The following is a 27,018-nucleotide window of genomic DNA, read 5'->3' on the forward strand; positions in this document are numbered from 1 at the left end:
CGCATTCAAGGCGAGGACTTTAGCCGCTAGGCCATGGCGCCGGGCCCTGCTCTCTTTATTTTAACAATCCAGTGTTCACGTGTGCTGCGAGACTTTGACAGATGCTGTTACCCCTGCTTAGAAATCCCAAGCCCTTGGCCCTCCCAGGGCTCTGCCCACCCCACCCTTGGCCCTCCCAGGACTCTGCCCACCCCGCCCTTGGCCCTCCCAGGGCTCTGCCCACCCCTCCCTTGGCCCTCCCAGGGCTCTGCCCACCCCGTTCTTGGCCCTGCAAACGTGTTCCACTGCTCTTAGTTGCTGCGTCATTCCCCTTCCTGAGCAGGTGGGCTGGCACAGGTGCGCGAACCTGCTCTCCACCCACCCCCCGGGGACCCCTGTACTCATAGCTGCGGGGCTTACACACAGATCCTCGGGTGGGGTGGAGGCTGCCGACGGCGGCCACGCTGGTTGAGGTGCTCACTGAGCTGTGTGGTGTGTGCCTCTCGCGCCCCGCAGCTGAGGTGAAACGCGTCGGGGACACGGTGCTGGGTATGGCCACGCAGTGCGTGCAGATGAAGAACGTGCAGAGGACCACCCCGCAGACCCTGTCCAACCTCTGCCTGAAGATCAATGTCAAGCTGGGCGGTGTGAACAACATCCTGCTTCCCCAGGGCAGGTGAGGTGTGGTCAGGCTGGGCGGCCCCTCCCCGGGCCCGGTGTGAGGGTCAAGGGCAGGGTCAGAGGAGGGGGCCAGGAGTTGAGGCTGCCCCTGAAATGGCTCAGAGGTGGCTTCCCATGTGGCCTGGCCGCTGTTTGAGCAAGGTCTCCCCGACAGCCTGGGGCGGACACTGGGGTTGGAGCCACCCCTGGCAGGACCAGACAGAGGCAGCCTGTGCTCTGGCTGTCCACTTGCCCGAGGGCTGGGTCCATGGGGTGGGGGACAGGGGACAGGTTGGAGTCACCTCTGCACACACACCCCCAGAGTTCACAGCCTCTGGCCAAGTTCCTGCCTGCCACGGAGGATCTGGGTGTGGGCATGGTGGTGAGGATTTGTTTACTGCCCAAGTTCACAGGTGCTTCTGAGAACTGGGAGTGCCATTTCCATGGTCAGCGGGCTCTGTCCACTGTGAGCCAGGCATGTGGGACACCTGAAGGGGGCACAGGAGCCTGAGTGCAGCCCCCATAGGCGCGTCGCTCCTGTCCCCAGGGAGGAGGGCAGCAGCACTTGGAAGGGGTGGGCCTGGAGCTTTGAGGAGGCCCTCCAGCACAGGGCAGTCTGATGGGCTGCAGGTGCCCAAACAGCCAGGGCCAGGAGAGCGTCCCAGCCGGAACCTCTCAGGGCTGCAAGTGACCACACGGCTCTGCTGGGCATGCTGGAGCTGAGGCTGCACCTTTGCATCTGGGGAGAGGACGCTGGCTTGAGGTGGCATGTGGGTGGAGCCCCGTACTCGCAGACTATGAATGAAAGAGACAATGAGGAGACTGCAGGAGTGGGACCCCTTGTAGGGGCAGTGCTGGATCCTGCAGAATGTCAGGGTTAAAGGTCATGGAAGGGGTGAGGCTGGGGTGAAGTTGGAGGTAGGAGAGCCAGCCAGGCCCCAGACAGCTGTGCAAGTTTGTCCTGTCACAGCATGCTGGCAAGCCACCATAGTGCGGTGTAAGATGTGTCTGTCTGGGTGATGTGAAAGTCTCTGAGGACCTTGGGAAGCCATCTTGTTGCCATGGCAACCCGCCTCCAACTAGCCAGGGCTCTAATGGGTTCAGTGAATTCTGGAGCTTTGCACGGGCAGCAGGACCTGCAGGGAGCAGAGAGAAGGAGTCGCTGAGTCACGCCCGCGTGGGGCTTGGGTAGCCGCGCTTGCTTGGAAGCACGATCCCAGGGACAGCTACTGTGACCTCATGCTGCGACGGCAAGGCCTTGCAGAGTGGCTCTGTGCCAGCGGCAGTGTGGACAGCATGGCAGGCTCCTGCCCAACATCTGCTGGACACTGGCACGGCTGCACAGGTGAAGCCCTCGCCACCTGCACTCGGGTCATGAGGGCAGGGTCCCCAGAGACTCCCACTCCCAGGGCAGGTGCAGCACCCTGCCAGCAGGCCTGAGTCAAGGCCTGGAGCCCCTGTGCCAGACAAGACTGCACTCAAGCCCTCAGATGGCATTAACACCTGGAAAGGGAGCAAGATGTGGGGTGCCCCCGCTTGGCCTTCTGCTATAGGGGCTCCTAGCCACATGGTCCTGGCAGGTGGAATGCCCCAGAACAGTGGGGAGATGAAGGCACTGCCTGACCCAGCCCAGGAGAGAGAGGAGCGGCCCACAACCAATGACCTGACAAGTGATAAGGAATTCAGAGAGGCTAGAGAAGTTCTGGAATCTGCAGGAGTGTGCCTGGAAGCCTCAAGACGATCCTCCTGGCCACTTGGGCTACAGAGTGCAGCCCTCAGTCCAGTGAGACCAGAGCACTGCTCCCACAATGTCCTCGCCACTCCTGGATGCCCGGAACACTGTAGTCCCGACACAGGTGCCAGTGCAGCCGGCCTGAGCCAGCTAAAGCTGTGAGACCACAGTGAGCGGCTCCTGAAGCTGTCAAGAGCCTGAGGTGTGCCCGGCTGGCCGCCCCCATGGCCTCCTCTCCCAGTTACTGCCCTAGTCCTAGGGTCTTTACAGCCTGGCCGCGGCACCTGTGCGCGCTAACGCTGGCTTCCCTCCCGCCACAGGCCGCCCGTGTTCCAGCAGCCAGTCATATTTCTGGGTGCTGATGTTACTCACCCCCCTGCCGGGGATGGCAAGAAGCCTTCAATCGCTGCCGTGAGTATCCTCTGGGTGAACCCATACCTCTCACTCCCCTCCAGGGCCCGAGGCCTCGTCACACCCCTCGGCCAGGGTTTTGTCACCATAGACGGGCGGGGGCTGGTGCTGGAGGGGACTGGAGGGAGCCATTGGGGATGTGGTGATGGAAGTTCAGAGTTGGAGGCGGTCTCGCCCAGGAGACACGCAGCCTTGTGTGTTGGGGTTCACCCACTGCGCACGTGCGAGCTGAGGTTTCTAGCCTGCATGTGTGCTGTTTGTCTGATGGAAAGCCAACTGGGGCACTGAATGAGATGCCAGTTAAGGCTGCCTCTCCCGGCACCCCGTAAGGGGCTGGAGGGCTATCTCCTGTCCCCAGTTCGGAGTTGACAGCTATCCATTCAATTACACCCAGTTGGAGCATGTTGCAAACCAGCTTGTTTTGCTCTTGATCTGGGAGCAAAGCCATAGTCCAGGGCCGGGCTGGACTATAGAGGGCCTGGGACATGCAGGACTCACGTAGGGGAACTGTTCTGCAAACAGTTCTAGGGCATAGGCGGAGCTGTGCTTTCTGACCTTCAGGGTGCCTGAGGTGTCTTTATGTTGAACATTCCCAGGGCTCCCGGTGGGGGAGGGGCCAGGAGGAGCCTCCCAGCAAGCCCCGTGGCTCCCTAGCCCCAACTCCCCTGGGACCGTGAGCCCATTCACTTGATTATGGATGCCCGCCGCGGGTACAGGGCACTGCTGGGGAGTCTGGTCAGCACATCTCTTATAAATGGGGCCTCACACATGGAAGGTGTGAGCACACATCTCGCCAGGAGAGCGGAGGCGCTTGGCCATGATGGAGGCCCTGTGGCCGCCCTGGGTCTGTGCTGTGTCTTCTGCAAGTGGGTGCTCTGGGGAGCCCGCGACACGTGCTCACCACCTGTCCCCACAGGTTGTGGGCAGCATGGATGCCCACCCTAACCGCTACTGCGCCACGGTGCGGGTACAGCAGCACCGGCAGGAGATCATCCAGGACCTGGCTGCCATGGTGCGTGAGCTGCTCATCCAGTTCTACAAGTCCACACGCTTCAAGCCCACCCGCATCATCTTCTACCGGGATGGCGTCTCAGAGGGCCAGTTCCAGCAGGTGGGCCACCTCCTGCTGTGTTGGGGACCACCTTCTCTACAGCAGAACCGCCCCCCAGTACACTCGTGAAGAGCTGAGTCAGCCCAGCCGAGGGGTGGGGGTGAACCAAGGCAGTAACGGGGCTGCTCTGGCCCAGCACGCAGGTGTTGACCTGCTACTCCCGTGAGCAAGGGCTGCTTGCTTACAACACCCACTCATTCCACTGCCCTGGCAATCCAGCCATGTGGGAGTGCCCTGGTTGGTGGGCCTGCCGCAGCCTGGTCCTTGGCAGGCCAGCTGGGCAGCCCTAGACAAGCTTGCATGCTGCCTCCTGGTCTCCTGGGTGAACAGAACTGCTGCTCTGAGCCAGGCTGCCCTTCATTGGCAAGAACCAGCTTGGAGCTCCTGTGGTGCTGCCAGCTGGGTCTTGCAGGCCTATTGCCATTCCGCTTCTGCCCACCTGGCCAGCACGGCTGGGCTTCCTGGACCCGGCAAGAGCACTGTAGCCTCTGGCTGGTACAGTTGCTACAACTGTGTGCAGTTTGGCTTTGTCTGTGCTGCCCTGTGCCATGAGCCTGTCCCACCTTGAAGAGGACAGAGACTGCCTTATTCCTGTGGGGCATCAGTGCAGGTGCTGGCGCACCGGGCCCTTAGCCTGGCGCTGGCCGTTTTTACTTGAAGCCCGCGTGGTGCAACATTCTCACTTGAGACATGAGTGGACTGGGACAGTGTCCAAGCACACACTCTCTTGGCGGCTCGGCCGCATGGCGTAGAGCTGTCACTCAGACTCGGTCCTTCCCCAGTGGAGAAGCAGGCTTAGCTGCTGAGCAGTGTGAAGTCGCACTCCTGGTCACATGCTGGTGTTGGTTACAAACGCACACTAGGCTCGGGGCTCTGGGGGGCAAGATGCCTCCGCACCCCAGCCACTCCTGATTGCACCCCTCCCTGCTCAGGTCCTGCATCACGAGCTGCTGGCCATCCGCGAGGCTTGCATCAAGCTGGAGAAGGACTACCAGCCAGGCATCACCTTCATAGTGGTGCAGAAGCGCCACCACACCAGGCTCTTCTGCACAGACAAGAACGAGCGGGTGAGTGTGCATGAGCCTCTACACACACACCACACACACCTCAGCATCAGCAATGTGAGCACAAGACACAGCAGTCGCTGTGCCCACAACATCAGCAGCCAGGGCAGGGCTATGACACTGACGGAAGTGGGCCAGCCCACCGTGCAGGGGCGCTCTCAGCACATCTCCCTGGGTCCTGGTGAGAAGCGAGACAGGAGCTGAGTAAGTGGGTCGCTACTGCACACACGGGGAGTGTCGACCCAGAGTTCCAAACCTCAGTCTCACCGGAAACTTATTTTCCTTTATCCTTACACATTTAAAGGTCATGTTGACAAAAAAAGAAAGTTTAAAAAGCTTGAGCCATTGAGCTTCGTGTATGGAGCTTGGCAGGATCTGTGGGCGAAGGCAGAGGTGGCCCAGTGAATGCTGGGGACTGAGAGGGCATTCTTCCAGAGCCTTCCACTGTGTGTGCCATGGACAAGGTCACGGACTGCACAGGTGGCGAGTTCTCAGGGCCACACAGGCACCCCCATGCCCTCCTGCACCTATTCTCCCTTCCCGGAACAGAAAGAACGAAGTAGAAAGGAGACAGAGGGTGAACTAAAATCAGAGCCTGCCCGATTTCAGACAGGCCTGGCACGACTCAACCAGGAAGGCCTGGTCCCAAAGGCCTGGAGGACCGTGACCACAGACAGGCGTTCACAGAAGGCCGCCTGCAGCCCCGCCCTGTCCCTCGCAGTCCCAGGGAGTACCAGGAATGGCTCTCGGCATCGCCTAGACGCTCTCATGCATTGGAGTGTTTATTAATTTGGGAAGCAAATGGCAGAGGGAGGGAGAGGCTGACACATAGCGCTCAGCACCCAGAGCCGGGAGCCCAGAATGTCCTCTGCAGGACCCTGTGCTACCCCAGGGGCACTGCCTGGAGGCAGAGGCAAGACTGGATCCCAAGCACTCCACTGGCAGCTTAGCCTGTTGGCACCACAACACTAACACCCCAGGATTCAGTTTTCAGAGATTTATAAAAGGCCGAGAGGACCCAGATCTTCTTTCCACTGGTTCACTCCCAAAATGGCCGTGACAGCCAGAGCTTTGTCAACCCAAAGCCAGGAGCCAGATACCCCATCCAGGGTCCCACCTGGTGGCAGAGGCATAGTGCTAGATCGTCTCCCAGTGCTCTCCCAGGGGCCGGCCTGGCACCTTGTGCCATGTGGTACTAATGGGAATCACAGCTGAACTCTGCGCATGGTGCTGGCCGTGTGGCAAGCCTCGCCAGCTCACAGGGAGTGATCTTACAGGGAGGGCTTTAGAGAATGGTCAAGTACAGTTAGCCCAAGCGTGCCAAGTGTGGGCCTGGACGTGGGTCAGCGCTGTGAGTCAGGTAAGCACCTCTAGCCCAGCATCCCAGGCTCAGCTCCAGACCCTGCCTGGACTGACTGTAGGCTGGCACCGAGCCTCACCCTTCCATCCTGGCTGGCCCCACGGGTGGGGGACCAGAGCACGGGGGGTGGAGATTGCGGGAGGTGTAGCTGTACAGATGTGAGGCAGCAGACACCGGGGTGTGAGGTGACAGCCACCAGCAGGTGGGAGTACACTCATGTCAGCTGCCCAGTCACATTGACCTCTTGGAGCCAGAGTGCGCACGTGCGCGCGCGCAAACACACACACACACACACACACACACACACACAAGCTGGAGTGCAGGGTGTGCGGGCAGGTACACACACATGAGCCAGAGTGTGGGGTGTGCACATGTGCACACATATTTTAAAGTAGCAGAGTGTCATGCTGGCCAACATTGGGAGGTGTAGCAACAACAGAAGGCCAGGAGGAATCAATCTAGATGGGAAATGGACCAGGTAGGCGGGGGCAAAGGGTCTGCGAGAGGTCAGAGGGCACCGTAGCTTCCAGAAAGTTAAAGGTTAAAACAGGCTGATGAGAAGTAAAGTCGTAAGCGCCTTGTACTTATTACTGAAGCGCTCTAAGTACTCAGGCATGTTCGGCTGTCTGTGTATTTGAAACGTCACACGGCTGGAGCCTGCCAACAACCCTGAGGACTGGTGTGCCAGGGCTGCTTGGGGCAGAGCGGAGCAGCTGTTCGTGTGGCTGCACACCACAGCTGTCAGTGTCTAGGGCCTAGTCAGTAGCTAGTGATGATTTCTGCCTTGGCCCAAAATCAGAGTAGCAGCTGCCAGAGGAGAGGGCTGTGTGGAAATTTTGGCCCATCATGAAATGTAGCCAGAGACGGCCCCATCCCCAGACAGCATTAACCGGTGTGACTGTGGCGGTCGTTGCTAAATCCAGCTCTTCGTTTGCACCGAGCACATGTGCTGTGCTGGCCTTGTGGGCTTGCCCACCACCCTGCCTTCATGAGCTTCCTGTGTCATACAGGTTGGCAAGAGTGGCAACATTCCAGCAGGCACCACCGTGGACACCAAGATCACGCACCCAACCGAGTTTGACTTCTATTTGTGCAGCCACGCCGGCATCCAGGTGAGCACCGCCTGTGCACGCACCCAGCAGACACTCGTGGCCTGGGCCAGCAGAGATCCTGGGATACTGCCTTACAGTGGGGTGGCTGCTTGGGGCGCTGTTGGGCATCGGCACGTGCACATGGGGAAGGCCACCATGTGGGCCCTGGGCTCAAACAGTGGCTAGCAGGATTTCTTATGGGATTTGGCTTAGGTTTACTGTGAACTTCGCTTATTGTCACTTGCTTGGCACAGTAAGAAAAAGGAGGTTGGGGCCCCGCACGGTGGCCTAGCTGCTAAAGTCCTCATCTTAAATGCGCCAGGATCCCATATGGGCACTGGTTCTAATCCCGGCAGCTCCACTTCCCATCCAGCTCCCTGCTTGTGGCCTGGGAAAGCAGTTTAGGACGGCCCAAAGCCTTGGGACCCTGCACCCGCATGGGAGACCTGGAGGAGGTTCCTGGCTCCCGGCTTTGGATCTGCGCAGTGCCAGCCGTTGTGGTCACTTGGGGAGTGAATCATTGGATGGAGGATCTTCCTCTCTGTCTCTCAGTGTATCTGACTTTGCAATAAAAAAATAAGTAAATCTTAAAAAAAAAAGTTAGCTTGCTCAAATACCTCAGCCTGGAACCCCCCTTGTCTGTGGAAGGCCACTCACTATGTGCTGCTTCCCTGGGAGCAGGAGCCTGGCCTCAGAAGCACAGGATGCTGGGGCACGCGTGCAGGCACCCCCATCCCAACTGGTGTCTTAGCCGTAATTGTCGCTGAACTTGAACTTTTCATATTCCGTTGGAAATGTTGAAAGTTCCACATCATTTATGCCACTTGTGGATGGAGCTGTGGCTGGTGGTGATGCTTCACATTGCGGTGTGAGAGGATGCCCCAGCACATTCTCACTGGGGAGCAGAGCTGGCTGCTCTCGGTCGGGGCCTCCCACCCATTCATGGGAGCTCCCGCTGCCAGGGACGCTTGTCTGGGGAGATTGGGCCGCACTGGAAAGGCTGGGACAGGGAGGGAGGGGGCCGCGCTGGAAGGGCCAGGACAGGGAGGGAGGGGGCCGCGCTGGAAGGGCCAGGACAGGGAGGGAGGGGGCCGCGCTGGAAGGGCCGGGACAGGGAGGGAGGGAGGGGGCCGCGCTGGAAGGGCCAGGACAGGGAGGGAGGGGGCCGCGCTGGAAGGGCCAGGACAGGGAGGGAGGGAGGGGGCCGCGCTGGAAGGGCCGGGACAGGGAGGGAGGGGGCCGCGCTGGAAGGGCCGGGACAGGGAGGGAGGGGCCAGCATTCCCTGCCTTCACTGCACCTGCTGGAGTGTGGAATGCGGAAAGAACTCGTGTCAAATGCTGCTGTCCACAGGGCTTGTGTCAGGGATCTTTTAGAAGGCTGATGCGTACAGGAGTGTCACAAAGTGGGAAGTGGGATTAAAGGATGGGTGCATTTTCCATGGACTTCTGGAACCCCTCATCATGTACCAGCTTCAGTGCGGCTGTGTCTTACACATGTGTGTTGCTTGCACTGGCCCTCGTGGCATGGTCTCAGGCTCAGCACGTTGATGCGTGCTATAGCACACAGTCCTCGGCTCCAGGTCCCCAGCATGTCATCGGCATGACCCATTGCTGTGCCTTGGGGAAATTACACACACACACAGGCTTTCTGAATTTGTGACAGAGAAGAACAGCTTCCGTCTGCTGGCTCACTCCACATAGCAGCCCACAGAAGCCACGGTTGAACCAGCCAAGGAACCAGGACTGAATCCGGGACTCCCCCCTGGGTGGCAGGCAGGGTCCCATTGATGTGAGACTGGCCCTCAAGCCAGGTGCTGGGGTGTGGGGCTCCCACACCTTGCTGTGCGCCGTCACTGCGGTGTTCCCATACTCAGTAGGTGATGGACAGTCCCACACCTTGCTGTGCGCCGTCACTGCGGTGTTCCCATACTCAGTAGGTGATAGACAGTCCCACACCTTGCTGTGCGCCGTCACTGCGGTGTTCCCATACCCAGTAGGTGATAGACAGTCCCACTTTCTTGCACGTGGCCGCAGCATCCTCAGCGTGGGTCATGCCGTGTGACTCTCCCCATCAGTAAACACTCTTCCAGAGGACCCTTCTTTCCTGAAAGATTTTCTCGCAGCTGACTGCGCTTTGGCCTGCTTCCAGGGGACAAGCAGACCTTCCCACTACCACGTTCTGTGGGACGACAATCGCTTCTCTTCCGACGAGCTGCAGATCCTCACCTACCAGCTGTGTCACACCTACGTGCGCTGCACGCGCTCCGTGTCTATCCCCGCGCCAGCCTACTATGCTCACCTGGTCGCCTTCCGGGCCAGGTACCACCTGGTGGACAAGGAACATGACAGGTGAGGCCTCGGTGCTCGTCCCCTCCCTGCCTCGCCCCGCTGTCTCACCCCGGCACCAGCGTCACCATTCAGTTGGCTAACAGCTGCTCTCTCCCACAGTGCTGAAGGCAGCCACACCTCCGGCCAGAGCAACGGGCGAGACCACCAGGCGCTGGCCAAAGCAGTCCAGGTCCACCAGGACACACTGCGCACCATGTACTTTGCTTGACGTGTTCGTGTTCAGCGATTGTGCACCAAGTCGGATTCACACGAGACCAGCCACCCCCAGCCCCGACAGCTAGCTTCGGGCATCGGGCAGGAGACACCGTTGGTTTTATCCGATTCTCCATTTCCCAGAATGCCTTCCGTCCCAGATTTCAAACTTGGATTTGGAGCTGCAGGCCTGTATGAGACCCCCACCGTCGTAGGAAATAGGGTTTGCCAAAATCTATGAGCTGCTGATTTAAGATAGAGTCCCGTGTTTCCTAAAAACAAATCTCCTAAAACCAATCTATGAACTCAGGGCTTTAAAACATTTTTAATTTATTTGGTCACTCGATTTACTTGTTTTTAACGCATGATTGTCTATGAAATTGATGGGCTCAAACTAGCTCCAGGAGGGAGAGCGACAGACACCATTGTGGTTTTAAAGCCTTGAACCTTCTGATGTGTCACTGATGCCGTGGGCCCAGGGTCGCTCGTGGCCCCACCGAGGTGGCCATGGCTGTGTGCGGCCTGCGCTGAGGGGCAGCGGCAGAAGGCCGGCCGTGCGTGTGTTTACAGCAGTGACCGGTCCAGAGATTGGCAGACAAGTGCCATTTTAAAAAAATGTATTTAAAAAAAGAGAGAGACACAATATACCGAGAGTCCAATCATCAGATATGTCCTGCAGGACTGTGACACTTACTTTCCAAAGTTTCTGAAGAATACGGGTCTGTGGTGACAAATACAGTACAATCCTCCCCCTGTTTGTCTGTGATGTAAGAGAGAAAATATATGTCTGGTTTGCAGTATTAATGTGATAGGTATACACCGTTTCTCCCTCGGGATGTTTGGCCGCCCCATGGGCTCTCGGCGCTCACATGTAGCTCATGTGACCGCACTCCCTCCCTACCCCACCCCTGCCCAAGTGGGTTGTGTTGCCTGTGCCCCCTCGGCCACTCACCACTTCCCTGCCGGCTTGTCAGCCCAGGTCACGGGGCCCATGAGGGTCTGAGGGGTCTGTGTCCTAGGGATGACTGTGATCGGCAAGTGTCATAGGATGGATGGGTGCCTGGCAACGCGGCTGGAGGCAGCAGTCCCAGGCAGCGCCATTGGTGCTGGACGCCCTGTTTGTCCGTGTGCGATTCTAGTGGGAATCAAACCCATGTTGCATGTAGAATTTCCAGGGAGGAGCCTCCCCCACCCTCGTGCTGCTTGGTCTTTCGGCCTCCCTTCCTGCCCTGTGTGACACTTACCTCTGGCACGGCGGTGGAGGGAGGGACCAACACTGGTTCCTTGTGCTGGGCCGCTCTCTGTTGGGGGTATTGGAGGGTGCGGGGTGCTGCACGCCCCTCCTGGGCGCCACAGCAGTGACGAGGGGATGACTGTGATTTGTGAAGACAGATCCTGGAGTAGTGTGCGTGTGTCCGCGTGTGCTGTCCTGCCCACGGCGTTCGTCTCTTCTTGCTGTGTCTTTGGTTTTTTTCCCAGATCTGTGTTGGTGACAGAAGCCTTGCTGTCAGAAGCATCACCACCCCTTGTCTATGGGCAGGTGGCGCGGGTAGACCCTCAGCTCAAATCACCAGGCACACTCCAGCTAAGGGGGCAGCACCGCATGGCCAGATCTACCGCTAGGATCTGCAGTTCAGTCGGCTTGAGCCACTGCCGCTCATCTGGAGCCAAGCCACGTATCCCAAGGGACGGTGTCTGCCACTTGCATCTTGGGTGGGCCCTGAAGTTGGAGGCATGGGGTGAGGGGTGGTCCCTTTGCCCTGCTTTCGCTTGGTAGAAGCTGTAATGGTAGCTGTACGTGGAGACTGCTTGCCTCCCGTGGTCGGCGTGGCGTGGCCTGGACTATCACTGCCTGAAGAGAGTGTTCCTCAGGCTCCTGCCCACTCCCTGCCCCCGCCCCTCGAGTCCTACAGCCCTCCTGTGTCTGGGAGATGCTGTAGTGGTGGCAGCTTCAGTTGCAGTGGCTTTGTCCCTACCCTGTTCTTATGGAAGGCACACTTGGTGCCAGCAAGCCAAACGTGGAAGCCGTGGGGTGGATGTCTGAGCTCACTTCACATCTCTTTGGAAGAGAGCCCCTCGCCTCCAATGCCTGTCCATCACTGGCCAAGCTCACACTCCGGTGGTCATGGTCACTAGGTCTTGCGGATGCCTCACAAGCCCAGCGTTCCCAAGTTGAGATGAAAGCTGCACTTGGGGAAGGAAGGCGGCTCGCTTAGGTCTTGGATTTCACTTTTCCATTTGGAGAAGCCGTGACAGCCACACCCCGCAGCCTGCCATGCTTCGGGGCTGTGTGCATCTCACACTCCCTGGAGTGGCATGTGTCATGTGCCCCTATAGTCACCCCTGACTGCGAGGAGCAGGGCCACGGCAGGGCCGGTGGGCATGAGTGCCGCAGCTGTCGTGTGTTGTGTGTATTGCTGTTCAACGCGAATATTGCTATTTATTTTTTCTTTTCCTGCTCCTTTTCATTTGGTCAATGTGGATGGTGTAGTGGACGTGGTATACCGTAGGGACTTGGTGGCGGGCACTTCCCCAGCTTTTATAAATTGCCTGATGTTTACCTTCAAGTTTGCCGGATGACTTATTTTTGAGAGCCACATAGGTAGTTTTTTCTGGATGAATTGTTTTTCTTACTCAATGCAGCGAGGTGAGGTTTCGCGTTGGGCTGCTAGGTGAGTCAGATTTTATTTTTGCAGAGCAGTTTTGCAGTCAGATTATATATTTGATACGATGTGTTAAAGCTGAGACTCATAGCACGCGGCCACTATAGCCGTTGGTGGGGTGCTTTCTTGTGGCGCTTTCAAAGCCACTGCGATCTAGATGTGCCAGCGCCAGTGCCCGGGCAAGCCACGGGCAGCTTGTCTTTGGCTCTGCCGCTGCCCCTTACACTCAGCACTAGTCCCTGGCAGTCAGAACCGGGCCTGGTATACTGGGTGCGAGCCCCCACCCGCTCTGCACATGCGCGGCGCACGGCAGGCGAGTCTTGTGTAAGGACAATTGTTTTCAATTCATAATAATTGCACTGATTTTTTTTTTTGTTTTGTTTGACAGCTTCTTTTTTACTCTGTCCGACCTTGCATCTGCTGTATTTGTTGGAGACGATTGCAGATAGCTGCCGCAGCAGGGATGCTAGGAACGCAACGCGTTGCTCTGGATTCACAATCCCGCCGCATCCTTCAGTGTTATGTGTGACAGTCGCAGGGACTGTGTCTGTTGGCCACGTAGGAAGGACAAACCTTGCTCTCTGGTCTTTCTGAAAGGGACTTTGCCATCTGCTCTGGTGGAGGGCACTCCAGCACTTGCGGGAGCTCAAGGCCTGGAGCTGGGTCTGTGTGGCACCATCCGGCTCTTCCCACCCAGGCTGATGGTGCTGGCTTGCCATCCTTCCTGTGCCCACACACTCATCCGTGGCTGTCCCCGGCGCTCTGTGATTGCGCTTGGTCGGATGCCTGAGCTGCAGCCCCCAACAGGCAGCTGTGTTTAGAGTCTCGCTGCCTGGCGAGCCCAGACTAGGCATACATGGGTAATGCCACCCGAGGGCCCGCACGGTGCCCTGCCTTCGGCTTCCTTGGGTATGTTTGCCAGTTTCTTGTCTCAAGTGAATGTATTGGCTTAGCCAAATCACTAAAGAAGGTGGTGTCTAAATACCTTTTAGTTTAAAAATTTTTAAAAATAAAAATTTTTTAAAAATTAAAAAAAAAAGTAAATAAACCAATTGCAGATAAAAGCTACCTCTGAACCCTTGAATGGAGTCACATGTGCTGTTCGGCGTAGCTGCCCACACCATTGCCAGCGTGCTGCCCGTATACACCTGTTCGTTGCTGGCTTCAGAACTGTGCCAAACCCTGGCCGTGGCACCATGCGGCCCATGCGTGCTGAGGCCTGGTTCTGCCCACTCCTAAGCACGCAAAGAAGGCACCTTTTTCTTTTCCTTTTTTTTTTTTTTTTCGGTCCCTTTGCTTATGAATGAGTTAAAACAGGCTCCCTCTGCCCCGGGTCCCTCCTACCTGCTGTAAACATGAAGGTGCTTCTGTGTGGCTTTGGAGCCTGGAGTTGCAGTCACTCAGCTTGAGGATGCGCTAAGGGCAGAAAGGAAGGCCAGGCCAGGGGTTCGGTCCAGGGCCCTCTTTGGAAGGAAGGTCATGGCCGCCGTCTGACACTGGGCCTGGGCTTTGTGTCCAGAGCCTCCCTGTGTGGGCCATCCAGGCAGGTAGAGGCGGCTCAGCCTGGCTTTACCCCTTGCTCTCTCCACAGACTTCAGATCAGATGGCCCAGCTGCGCTTCTGACAGCGGGCCCCTTGAGTGCTTCTCCCCATGGTCCCGGGAGGTGTGTATCCATCCCCCCACCCATCTGTATGTAAGCCTGCAGAAGACTGTGCGTGGGATGCCTGCCTGCTGCTCGGGGGTGTTCCAGCAGGAGTTGGTGCAGGGTGTGTGACCGGGCCCCTGGGCGAGCTGTCCGCCCTGTGGGCGGTGTCCCGAGGAGCAGGCAGGCTTCTGTTGGCGCGTGGCTGCACGGTCGTCGGGGGCATCCCCGCTAGTGGCAGTGGTGGCTCCTGTGCTTGCGGTGTCCCCAGCTGCTCTGGGAGACTGCCACAGCCCCAGGAGGAGACCCACACCAGCCCCTGAGCCTGGATGTGGAGTCTATTCTTCCAGATCCCCTTGGGAAGCCAGCCAGTCCAACTCTGCACTGGTAGGTGACTGCCCCTGGCTCCTGACACTGTAAATGGGTTCAGGAGGGCAGCACCACGCCTGTGTCTCAGTCAGGCCTTGACCGTGGTCATCAGCGGAACCCAGCGGTTCTGCACACCTGGCTGCCTGCAGGAGGGTCTGTGGTGGTGGCCGTGGCCGTGGCCTCTGGGAGTGCGTGGGAGGCGCAAGGTGCTATCCGGTCCTCCCGGGCCCTAACCCGTCCCCCGGCCGAGTCCAGGCACTTTCTCAGTGGACAATCTGATGCTTCAGAGCAGAAGTCAGCAGTGTCCTGGGTTTTAATGCCACGCTGGCCTTGCCCTCAGCCCCCTGCCAGCTGCAGGGGAGTGGAACGCGCGCCCCGAGGGGTGACAGCTCTGTCAGTGTTGGAGCTGCGAGTTCACGCTTCTGCATTATAGACAGACGCATTTTTATTAAAAAAAAATTTGGAGGATGATTCTGAGATTCTCGGCGTGTGTGCAGTGGCTCCTGGCCTGTTCAGTGCAGAAGGACACAGGCTCTGAGTCCAGCTTGCTTTCTTACCTCTGGCACATGGCAGATGCTTCCCTAATGCGTACTGAGGGGGTCCCAGCCCTTAGTGGGATCAGCTTTTCTAGTTTCATTTTATTTTTGTAAAATAATTGAAGAAGAACCAAAAATGAATTGAGATGTGTTCCCCCCACCCCAGCAACAAGGCCTGGTGGAAGGCATTCAGAATGGGCCCCCGTACGTGCAGTCCCTGTGTGACGTCACTTGTGCGTACGCCGTGGCCTCCCTGTGTGCTCTCTTGGCTGTGTGGATTGTGTAGCAGTGCCGCAGGTGGAAACCCTGCCCACGCCACCCCAGGCTCCTGTCCTCATGCGTCCCAAGGATGTTCAGTGCTTGCATGATGCTCTGTGGTGATGCCACTTTAAATTAAGCCTTAATCAGATGTTCACGTCGTGTGTTTCAGAGGATGCAAAAAAATTTTTAGAAAAATAAACAAACAGCAAACAACGAAAAGGCCAGGCCGAGTGAGCCTGGGGCGGAGCGCCGCCACCATGAGGCTGTTCTCTGGAGCTGGAAAGGGCAGCGGTGAGCTCTTCTCTATGCCTCCCCCTTCCCTTCCTCTCGGTCTGACTTGATGAGAATGGACCATGGCGCGTTTCTGTGGCCGTCAGTCAGCCAAAAAGACCCAGTGGGAAAGTCCCTGCTTCTGGGGTGGCCCCCGCAGGCAGAGCGCCCGGGTCCTTACTGGTCACCTCTTCTCGTCTCTGCACATGACTCTCATGGGTTTCTGTGTTTCGTAAAAGCATCTTCGGTTTAGGGATACAAGCGGAGGGGACCCAGCTTTCTTTACAATGTGGATCTACCTCAGTTAAACAAGTTGGGTGCTATTTACTAAGTCTGTCAAATTCAATTGGAAAAAGTAACCAAACAGCGAGATACAACTCCACATGAAACTTGAAGTCATCATTTCCGTTTATTTAAATACTGTTTTTATTTATTTTGTGCCTTTTCTGTTGTACCCTGATGCATTACACGAATTGGTCTGGAGTCTCCCAGCTCGCCCAGAAGGCCACAGCCCTTCCGCCCCTGGCCCGGGCATGATCCTGGCCGAGCACAGATGGCACGCTGGTGCGAGTAGCCAGTTCCACCTCTTCTATGCATTTGTTGATAGGTATCACCTCCCTTTACGTGCCAACCAAGGGGCAGCCGGAGGCAGAACCCCCCCAATCCTTGCATCCTTGCTTCCCCAGCCACGCATGCCCCTTTCCTCTGGCACACGGCGCATGGGCAGATGCCAGGGCCCGGGTGTGCCAGGGGCTGCCTCCTGCTGGAAGGCGCCAGACGGGACGAGTCAGCAGGCGATGGGGTGACTGTCCCTGCTTTTATATTGGGCAGTTTACAATTCTAGACTTTTCCTACTCTGGCAATCTTTTTTTACTTAATTATTTGAAGATGACACAAATATTTTGAAGTCTTAAGAAATTTGATTTTATACCAAGAAATTTAAAAATTAGGGATCTTTCCTGTAGTCTCTAGTCTATTTTAAGGAGAGTCTGACTATTTTAAGGAGCTCTCCAGTTTTTTGTTTTGGTTTTTTTGTTTTTCAAGAGAGTCAACATTCCTTACGGCAAAACTTTGAAAGTTAATTTGGGGGAAAAAAAACTTTTTGGCTGCAGGATCTCAAAGGCAAAAAAAAAAATCATTCAAGTGAAATATTTTTAATTTTTTAGCTTCCATCAGGTTGATAGTTAAGCTATATTTTGTAAAGAGCGAATGGTCCTTTAACATGCTGCGTGCTGGCACTTTCTCGGTCACGGTCACGCCCTGGCGGCAGCCCGCACTGGCTGGAGGACTTCGGGGCTGTGAGTCGATTCACAGGTACCTCAAGCGGAAGAGCCTGAATATGCTGCATTGGTTTCTTTAGCTTTTACATGTAGCATTTTGTTTTGCTTTTATTGTTTTGTTTAAGTATAATTTTTTTTTTTCTTTTTTGGACCCTTAATAGACTATCGAAAGAAAATTTGCAAAGTACTCTTATAGTGGTCTAGTATACTTTTTGGTTGGCTGGTTGGTTGCATTTTTGGTCTTTAGTTGATTGTACCCTTATTGCTCTGGTTCCAAGGTGCCCTAAGTTAGAGTCACACACTTTCCCCAAACCCTGCGCAGGAAGGAACAGAGTGGCATTCCCAGTCCCTCCCACTCTCCCGAGCCGCTTCTCCGTGTTACCCGGAGGTGAGGGAGGCTCAGCTACAGCATGTAACTCTACCATGGCATCTCGCCTGTGCTCAGCCCAGACCGCGGCGCGTTCCCATGAGGGGAGCACAGGCTGTGTGGCCGGCGGGCTCACGAGCCTGCCTCCCGCACCCCCCATTCCTCTGCGCTCGCCCTGCCCGGACTCGCGGGGAGTGGCCTTGATGGACATGACAAACTGGTGAGGCAGGCTCCACGCTGCGACACTGAGCATCCGTTGTCGTGTTTAAGCTTAGCTGGGTCCTTTCGAGTTTGTTTTCACAGCTTACTAGGTTAAGTAGTTTGCACTATTTTTGCAATAAATTCATGGAAGATCTAACAGTTATTTGTTTTGTTTCTTACTGTGTGTATATAAACTAATCCTGAAAGTTTGGCATAGTGTTTTTCACCTCCTTACATAATCCCCTAACATGCACAGAATGCTGTAAATCTGATAAAATATGATGTGAATGATATTTTATAAAGTTATTTTGTATGGTGTCAATTTTGTTTTGCCTCATAGTATGTCAGCAAAAAAATAAAATAAAATTCCTGCTATTTCTGGCGCCTTGTCGTCTCAGGCTGAGGCCTGGCATGTCATGGAAACACAGGCAAGACTGCTCCCTGGAGGACTTGAACCACTGTCGCGCCGGGCCTTCTCCCTTTTTTTTTTTTAAGATTTTTAAAAAGTAGCTGGAACAGGAAGCAGTGCCCATATGGGATGTTGGCGCTTACACACGGAATACTAGCCTGGTGAGCTACCACAAACATCTTTATCAAGATGTGCACACTGGCTAGGCTGCTTCCTGTCTGCAGACATCCCCTGTGGACACCCGTTCCGGCCTGTCCATTTCCCATCTAGCTGCCTGCTTACAACCTGGGAAAGGAGCAGAGGATAGCCCAAGGGTCTGGGCCCCTGCACCTGCATGAGAGACCCAGATGCAGTTCTAGGCTGCTAGCCGTCACAGCCACTTAGGAGAGTCACACCAGTAAGGGAGGTTTCTCTCTTCTCTCCCTCCCCACCTGACCCTTGCCACTGCCTTTCAAACAAATACCTTTTTAAAAGATTTGTTTGGTGGGGCCCAGCACGATAGCATAGTGGCTAAAGTCCTCGCCTTGCACACGCCAGGATCCTATATGGGTGCCGGTTCTAATCCCGGCAGCCCTGCTTCCCATCCAGCTCCCTGCTTGTGACCTGGGAAAGCAATCTAGGACGGCCCAAAGCCTTGGGACCCTGCACCCGTGTGGGAAACCTGGAAGAGCTCCTGGCTCCTGGCTTCAGATTGGTGCAGCTCCGGCCGTTGCGGCTGCTTGGGGAGTGAATCATCGGACGGAAATCTTCCTCTCTGTCTTTGCTCCTTTCTGTATATCCGCCTTTCCAATAAAAAAATAAATAAATAAATCTTTAAAAAAAAAAAAAGATTTGTTTGAAAAAGAGAGGAAAAGATCTTAAGCCAAGCCAAAGCCAAGGGCCAGGCTCTTCTGGGTCTCCCATGTGGGTGCAGGGACCCAGCACTTGGACCGTCCTGTGCTGCTTTCCCAGGCCCATTAGCAGGGAGCTGGACAAAAAATGGAGCATCCGGGACTCAACCTGGTGCCAACACAGGAGCTGGTGTGGCAGGTGGTATAGCTTCACCTGCCAGGTCACAAGAGTGGCCCGAAGAAGGGAGCCCCAGATGATGGCCCACAGGAGCAGTGGAAGACCCAGGGAAGCTGACACACTGCTACCCAACAGGCAAGACAACAGCACAGCCCCCGCACCCACGATTGGGCACTTCAGAGGAGGAAGTGGGCATGGCCCTAAGGCAAGCCCTGCACACTGGAGAAGGTGGGCTGATTACCTTGGTGACACACAGGTGGGGGTGGGGCCAGGGTGGACAGGTGCACGCACTCCACTCCCGGGCCTGAGGGACGCGTGAAAGGGCAGAGGCCGCTGTGCCCTCCTCTCCACCCCCACGTGCCAACTCGCCCACACAATCCAGGGCTGGGCACGAGCCAGAATCCCTGTTGTCCCTGGTGCCTGCAAGACGTGCCCCCACAAACGCGCAGCAAGCAGGCCAGATCCACGAGGCAGGTACTGTGAAAATGTGCCCACGGCTTTAATAGAAAAGATGTTCTTCGCCATAGAAAACTGGCACCTGCACACAGCGCCACCCCAACTGCTTCAAACGCAGAAATCCATGGAATACACGTTGGACCGCAGCAGGCGCAACCTGGCCTCGCTGTGGGGGAGCCCCCCAAGGCCCAGCGTGCAGGTGCAGGCTCAGGCCCGGTACCCGGTGTCCACCTCGGCCTGCAGTCTCTGAGGGCCCCAGGCGAGGGCTCAGCGCTCAGGAGCCGGCCTCCGCGTCGCTGTCCTCCTCCTCCCGCCTCTCCTTCAGCATCTTCAGGTATTTGCTGGCCAGGATCTTCTTGGGTAGGATGTCTGAAAGGCACGGCTTGGTCAGAAGCCGGGCAGGGCGGGCCCTGACCCCCGCAGCCCGCGCGGCCACGGCCCGGTACCTGTGAGGAACTGCAGCGCGTCCGACTGCTGCGTGATGCTGGCCAGGTCGCCGTAGGTCAGCGCCTTCTTGTCCTGGGCCCCGCCGTGGCCGTACGAGCAGATGGCCAGGTGCTGCACAAAGAGCTCCTAGGGCGAGGTGGGAGCGTCCGCGTGAGAAACCAGCGCGCAGCCCGCGCCCAAAGCCCCTGCGCTCCCCGCAACCGGGCGTGGGCGAGAGGGACAGGGCGCAGCCGGGGCCGTGGGGACCCTACGGGGCGCGACGGTTAAGGGCGGTCCCACGCCCGTCCCCACTCCCCTGCCTCACCGTGGCCTTGGCCGTGAGCACCAGCGCCTCCTGGTTGATGCTGGACACTTCGGGGGAGCTTTTCATGATGACTCGGATGCGGGAGAGGGGCAGCGAGACCAGCCGTGCCTCCCCAACCTTCTCCTTGCCCACTGACACCCCGGCCATCTTCGCCGCGGCAGTGGCTGCCGGGCCAAGCCGGTCGGTACTGGCGGCCCCGCGGCCTCCTGGGAGTTGTAGTTCGAGCCAAGCGCCCACGTCGGGCGACAGAGCTACACTTCTGGAGTGGGGAACTACACGTCCCGTGATGCCCCGTGCTCCGCCGCGTCTGCGCCGAGGACCCCGGCCCCGAGCCGCTGGGCTGGGCAGAGACGGCGTGGGAAGGTTCTCTTGCTTGAGGGCCGAGGGTTCGGTTCCGGGTGGGGACTTGGAGCGCGGGGTGGACAGACCAGAGGAAGGTGCACGGGAGGCGGGCCGGCCCGAGGGCCGGCCCGAGGAAATGTTGGAAGGAGCTGGGTTGAGCCCTGTGGGGCCGCCACGCTCTGGTCACCCAGGCCCCTGAGCAGCGCCGCAGCCAAGGAGCTGGGGTCTGTGGGTTAGTGGAGTGAGGGGCCCGGGAACGGGGGGCAGCGAGTCGGGGTGCCGGGCCGAAGGCGAAGGGGGTCACCGCGAGTGCCTGGCCTGTGCCGGCGGGGAGAGCCGGCCCCCAGCCTGGGCCAGTGCTGTGGCGGTTGTCCAGGGGTCAGTCAGGCGTGCTGTGCCTTGGGCTGCCCGGGCTTTTTGTATGACTAGTGGTTCTCTCAGGGGTGTTGGGGAGTGGGGCAGGGAAACATAGGAAGGTCAGGTAGGGAGGTGGTCAGCCCGCAGGGCGTGCCACTGGGCTGCTGGCTGCAGCCCCACTTCGGATCCAGGGGAGGATGGCCCATGCTTGGCCCTGCGTCTCCGTGGGAGGCAGAGCAGCTGTGACCACTGCCAGCCATTTGGAGAAGTTAGTGGACGGAGGATCACACCCCCTTCTCTCTGTAACATAAAATCATAATAAAGGATGCCTGCAGAGCTGTGGGTCTCGCCACTCCGAGGCTGAGGAGAGCCTCCCAGTGTCCGCTGGCTGACACAGTCCACCTTAGAGTCTCCCTTCGCCCACACATTTGCTGTCAATGCTTGGCTGGGGTAGTTGCCCAGTTTGTTCTGCCCTCCATCTTCTGCTGTGGTACCAGATGTCCTCTGCAGGCCCCGATGGGCTGCCATGTCCGCCGTGTACATCTGGGCATGCTGTCCAGTGCTCCGTCTTTTGCACTGAGGGCCAGTTCTGACACATGCACTGCGCGGTCAGAATACCAATCCTGGATGTGAGCCGTCATGCACCTGTGCCATCCCCCAGCCCTGCAAGCCCATATACCAAGCCCCCACAGAGGTGCCACTGGGTGTCCAGTGGGCTTCACCCAGCACCCACATGCCACGCCGCCCCCTCTAAGGTATACTCTGTCGGCCAATGGACCTTGGGAGGATTTCCTCATCCTTGGATCTGTGAGATCGACAGCATTTCAGAACTAACAAAACCACTTGAGCGGAACCCTCAGAGCATGCTGCACATGGGGACTCTGGGATGACATCGGGTGGCCGTTCCCGTCCCCAGGTACTGAGATTGAGAGGCTGGGTACGGCTTCTCCCCTTATCTCCCCCCCTCGCCCACAGATACAGGAAGAAGAAGCAGAAAATTTGGAAACAACATGCTCAACCAACTAACCATTGATCAACTATATAAACATCATCAAAAATAAAATGAAAAAAAAAATCTCTGGAAAAAAACAAACCAGATATCCCCTAGCTGCCACCAGCGCCCCCCAGTGGAGCTGGCGGGTGGAGCAGGGCGGAGCAGAGTTACCCTGTGGTAACACCGACAGCCAGGGACCTGCTTGCTTGCTCCATCCGCACACGCCTCCCCACCAGTGGGCCTGGTACTGTCTCATTGTACGGTGTCAGCCTTGCCTGGCCCTGCCAGCCAGGTCCTGGTTAGATCCTGCCCGTGGCCGACACCTGCAAGAAGGTGTGGGCTGCAGCAGGTGCCCTGCAGGGCTGGTGGCCCAGTCCCCTGGGCCTGGATAGACTGGAGGTGCTGTGTGTGAGAGGTGGCCCTGTCTCTGCTCCTCCTCCTCTCCTCTCCCCGGGTGTGACACAGCCAGGGGGGCGTGTAGCTGACAGAGCTCCTAGCCCCTGGTTGCTCCCCGTGAGCACTAGCACCGGCTAAGACTGGGCCGTGCCATGCCAATAGAAAAGGTAGCCACAACTACACCGAGAGCTCATCCCTGGACTCAGTGTCTTTCTGTTGCCCATGCCGGCATGCTGCTCATTGCCTCTTGCTTCCAGAATGGCTGCTGCTGCTCCAGACTTCACAGTGGGAGAAGCAAAAAGGTTTTTCCTAGCAAGAAAGGGAAGACCCCTCTCCACAGGCCTCCCTTTGCACCTCACTCCCAGAACTGGGCCCCCCACCTGCTCACTGTGAGGCCAGTGTGGCCACTGAGGAGATGGACTAGGGTTGACTCGTGCTGGTTAAGAGCTGTCCTTGGAGCTGTCTCCTGGCGATCCAAGAATATCTTATCCCCACAGACACTGGGGCAGTGGGCGGGCAGGGCGAGGGTGAGGGATGGCCAAAGAGTCTCTCGATTTCTGCTTGCGAGTCCCAGTCTAAGGGCTGGAACCGAGCCCTGCAGAGGGGTCACGGAGCACCTGCAGCACAGCGTCCACAGCTGGACCCACGGGAGCAGGAAGCAGGGCTGCAGGAGGTGAGGCTCTCTGCACGAGGGCTGAAAGCAGCTAGAGGCACTTCATAAATCATCCCAGCTCACCGGGATGCAGTGAGACAAAGAATGAAAATAGAGTTCTACCTGGCTGTGATTACAGAAGGGGGGGATAATGAGGGATGAAGCCAGCCCGCGGCAGGGGCGGGCAGGCTGGCAAGGCAGGCAGCGCCCTTCTGCTCCTCTCCCCTCACTGCTGCTGCAGGGCAGGGGCGGGCAGGCGTGTGACCCTGGGTGGCAGAGGGGAAACCATCAACCGTTTTCTGTGGGAGAGCACCGAGAGGTGATGTTTTGAAATGTTATGGTGGTGAGCTACTACTGGGCTAGCCGCTGGGGTGGCATGAGCTGCAGCCCCGCTGATACCGACAGGCCCTGCTCTGCCCACAGGCAGTGTCCCCTTCACTGGGAAGGTGACCGAGTGCCTCACTGAATGGCCACACTGTGCCTCCGTGTCAGCTGTCTGTGAGCTCCAGGAATGACAGCCTTGAACCTGGGAATGTGAATACCTGCTGAGCTCTCCACTGCTGGGGTGTGAGCCAAAGCAGGGCTGCCGAGCCTGAGGGTGCGCTTTGTGGGAGACACAGCTTTGTGCAGCCACTGCGCCGTCAGGCATTCCAACCTCTCCTCGGCAGCCATGTGGCCTGTCTCTGCCTCAACTTAAAAAACAATGCATTATCAGGGAGCTGCGTGGGAAGTGTAACAGCTGGGATTTGAACAAGGGCCATGTGGGATGCTGGCACCACAGGCAGAGGCTTGGCGTGCTGTGTCATGACACCTGAGTACATCTGTGTACTCATGGCCACTTGTGACCAGTTCTCCAAAATGTCGGTTCATTGTCCGTTTTAAACACTGAGCCAGCCCCACTCAGTTGTCTGAGTGTTCCCGAGAGCCCCTTACCCGGTAGGCCACTTGAAAATATTTTCTCTCTTTTACTTTGTTGATGGTGACCTTTGATGCTGAGAGTTTAGAAATATTTACTGACATGCACTCTTTCTCTCGTTGCCCATGCCCTTGGTCCTCGATCCAGGGCTGGGAGGTTTGTTTTGTTTTGTTCTGCGGGTTTATTTGAAAAGCAGAGTTACAGAGAGACAGGATGTATGAGATCTTCATCCTCTCATTCTCTCCCTCAATGGCACAGCTGCCAGCGCTGGGCCAGTCTGAAGCCAGGCGCGCCATCCAGGCCTGCCACGTGGATGCAGGGGCCCCGGCACTCGGGCCGTCCTCGCTGCTTTCCCAGGCGCCTTAGCAGGGAGCTGGATGGGAAATGGAGCAGCCAGGACTTGAACTGGCATCCACAGGGATTGAGGGCACTTCAGGCAGCAGCTTTACCGGCCACGTTAGAATGCCAGGACCAGGGCTGGGAGGTTTTGCCTCATGTTCTCATGTGAGAGTTTTGCAGGGTAACACTCACGTCTTCACTTACTGTTGAATTCATGTGCACGTACGGCCTCCGGCTCAGCTGGGGGGTGGATGGGACTGTCCATTCCCCACAGCACAGCCCTATTAGCCGTCTGTCCAGGCTGGTGGGTGTTCCTAGGCTGAGGGCTCCAGGGCATGGAACCAGGCACATCTGCCCCCTGAGGGCAGTGGCATCCGGTGGAACAGGTGCCGCCTACATGGGACACCTGGATTGAGATGCAGGCTCCTGGCTTCAGCCTGGCCCAGCCCTGCCTCTTGGAGGCTGTGGGGGGCAGAAACCCCCTCTCACCCACCCACGTGGGAGAGCAGAGAGAAGTTCCTGGCTTCCGCCCCGCCCACTGACAGCCACTGCGGCCACCAGGGGAGTGAACCAGCAGGTGGAGGATCCCTCTTTCCCCTGTCTGGTCTCTTTCTATAGCTTTGCCTTTCCAATAAAAAAAATATGAAGAAGTGAGTCTTTAAAAAAAAAATTAAAGTATTACGCACTCACACACGCAACCAAGGGAGGTCTCAGGCTCCAGAACTGCCAAGCTGTTCCCCAGAATCTGTGGGCACCCCCAGGGGTAGGGAGTGGACCCCGACCAGGAGCAAGACCTCCAGGCCAGGGGAGGGCGTTCGCAGCAGAGCAGGAGGCTCTGACCCAGGGCCAGTTGCGGCCACTTCCTTGGCCATGGCTACCCCAGCGCTGTGACAAAAAAAATACCTCCAGCAGGTGGGACATGATGAGGTAAAGCCTCCAGGCAGAACGAGGGAAGACCGTGGCGCCTCTGCCCTGCCTCAGGCCTCTGGGGTGGACCCCTGCAGACCCCTCCTGCTGATGAGCCTCAGTGGCTGGACGTCACGGTGCAGAGCGGCCAGGAGGCAGCTTCGATGCAGGGCCTGTGTCCTGGGTCTCTGTTTCGACTCAGGGCCCGAGAGCAGGAACTGCCTGGCGCCCTGCGTGCTGTGGGCTGGGGACGCGAGAGGGGCCCGACGGGGGCAAGGGGTGCCCCTCCTGGCCCCAGGCTGTCTTGCTGTGGTTCCAGGCGTTTTTCCAAAAGCTCGCACATCAGATGAGAACTCCACACAGGTCTCAGCCGTGGCTGGCAGCCAAGTACATTTAATGCCATCATTACGAAGGGGGCCGGTGGGAGAGGGCTGAGGGCTACATGACGCCAGCAGCCAGGATACAGCCAATCTGTCATGTGCCCTAGGAGACGACATGCCTCTGTGTCCTGGTGCAGCCCTGCCCAGCACCAGTGACCCCAGGAGGGGAGCAGCAGAGAGGCCCTGGGGGCTCATGTTACAGGGCAAGAAACTGAGCCTTTTAGGGAAATTTTTTGATGCTGCTTTTTTTTTTTAAGATTTACTTATTTATTTATTTTTGTTAGAAAGTCAGATATACAAAGAGGAGGAGAGAGAGAGAGAGAGAGAGGAAGATCTTCCGTTTGTTGATTAACTCCCCAAGTGGCTGGAGCTGCGCCAGTCCAAAGCCAGGAGCCCAGAGCCTTCTCCAGGTCTCCCAAATGGGTGCAGAGTTCCAACACTTTGGGCTGTGCTTGACTGCTTTCCCAGGCCACAAGCAGGGAGCTGGATGGGAAGCGGGACTGCCGGGATTAGAACCGGCAGGCATATGGGATCCTGGCATGTGCAAGGTGAGGACCTCAGCCTCTATGCTAGCGCACTGGGCCCCCCGCCCCTTTTAAAGAGATTTTCTGAGCGCTAGTGTCTCTGCCTGGGGCTACGTTAGCCAGTCGGCCCTCCTCAGCCTCAGTGGCACACAAACAGCCACAGCTGCCAGCTCCAGGTCCAGCTTGGGCCTGGACCTCTGTCCTCAGTACCCTCCCTCTTCCTGCAGGGCTGCAGGAAGCAAAGGGCCCGGGCAGGGGACAGGGCCTCCACCTCAGCCAGATAGGGGCAGATGGGGGTGGGAAGCGGCAGGGCCGTGGTGATTTGCAGCCTGACAGCGCTGTGTGGGTGCTACTGGCTGGCCGGGGCCCAGGGCCTGCACGGCGGGCTAAGCCTCTGCCACAGGGCCTCTGACGGGCACACTGTGTGCTCAGGTGTCCCAGGCGGCACGGAGACCCCAGAGGGACGGTTCACATCAGTAACAGAAAGTGGACACCAGGGCCTGCAGGGTCGGCAGGTCACAGAACAGCCTGGAAGACGCTTCCACTAGAGTGGCCAGAGACGCAGACTGCGAAGCTGGGCAGCTCCGTGGCCTCGGGAGCTCAGTCCAGAAAACCCAGGCCAGTGCTCAGGAGGCAGCCCTGCCCCTCTGAACTCCCCCCATGAGCCCAGGCACCAACCACCTCTGTCATTCCAGGTCATCCCACCCAACGACACGGGAACTAGAAGGCAGGCATCTGGCTTAGCTGTGACTTTGTCCATGGACATTCACTTTCTGGAATGTTCTGTGGTGAAACTCTATTGAAGATGCAGTTTAAAGGAGCCTCATGCCAGGAGTGAGACTATAAGAGCACAGATTCCGGGGCCCAGCACCGTGGCCTAGTGGCAAAAGTCCTTGCCTTGAACACGCCGGGATCCCATGTGGTTGCCAGTTCTAATCCCAGCAGTTCCACTTCCCATCCAGCTTGTGACCTGGGAAAGCAGTCGAGGACGGCCCAAGGCCTTGGGACCCTGCACCCGCGTGGGAGACCCGGAGGAGGTTCCAGGCTCC

At 57.6% G+C, this 27,018-nt stretch overlaps 2 protein-coding genes across 2 annotated transcripts in view; one reads left to right on the plus strand and one right to left on the minus strand.

Annotated features, from left to right (window-relative positions):
• AGO2 (argonaute RISC catalytic component 2) overlaps window positions 1-10,749 on the plus strand; it is a 66,803-nt gene extending 56,054 nt beyond the window's left edge. Inside the window, exons 13-19 of the mRNA XM_058668445.1 lie at window positions 496-655; window positions 2,692-2,782; window positions 3,699-3,893; window positions 4,826-4,960; window positions 7,328-7,429; window positions 9,558-9,757; window positions 9,857-10,749. Of these exons, the coding sequence (XP_058524428.1) occupies window positions 496-655; window positions 2,692-2,782; window positions 3,699-3,893; window positions 4,826-4,960; window positions 7,328-7,429; window positions 9,558-9,757; window positions 9,857-9,965 (992 nt within the window). The 3' untranslated portion in view covers window positions 9,966-10,749. The remainder of the gene's footprint in view (window positions 1-495; window positions 656-2,691; window positions 2,783-3,698; window positions 3,894-4,825; window positions 4,961-7,327; window positions 7,430-9,557; window positions 9,758-9,856) is intronic.
• An 8,709-nt stretch (window positions 10,750-19,458) lies between these two features.
• Window positions 19,459-20,391, minus strand: CHRAC1 (chromatin accessibility complex subunit 1). Its single transcript, XM_004580746.2, has 3 exons — window positions 20,164-20,391; window positions 19,859-19,985; window positions 19,459-19,781 (listed from the first exon to the last, which is right to left on the minus strand). The coding sequence occupies exons 1-3, from the start codon at window positions 20,308-20,310 to the stop codon at window positions 19,687-19,689; spliced, it is 369 nt and encodes a 122-aa protein (XP_004580803.2). The 5' UTR covers window positions 20,311-20,391; the 3' UTR covers window positions 19,459-19,686.
• Between the last annotated feature and the right edge of the window lie 6,627 nt (window positions 20,392-27,018).

The sequence above is a fragment of the Ochotona princeps genome, chromosome 9, assembly GCF_030435755.1.
Source record: "Ochotona princeps isolate mOchPri1 chromosome 9, mOchPri1.hap1, whole genome shotgun sequence".
Lineage (NCBI taxonomy): Eukaryota > Metazoa > Chordata > Mammalia > Lagomorpha > Ochotonidae > Ochotona > Ochotona princeps.

Bases quoted from the DNA above. Each gene is read 5' to 3' on its own strand.
- CHRAC1 (XM_004580746.2), bottom strand. From the start codon at position 20,310: ATGGCCGGGGTGTCAGTGGGCAAGGAGAAGGTTGGGGAGGCACGGCTG. The intron at 19,986-20,163 runs GTGAGGCAGGGG...ACCTCGCCCTAG, and splicing joins TGCTCACGGCCAAGGCCACG to GAGCTCTTTGTGCAGCACCT. The intron at 19,782-19,858 runs GTACCGGGCCGT...CGTGCCTTTCAG, and splicing joins CGCGCTGCAGTTCCTCACAG to ACATCCTACCCAAGAAGATC.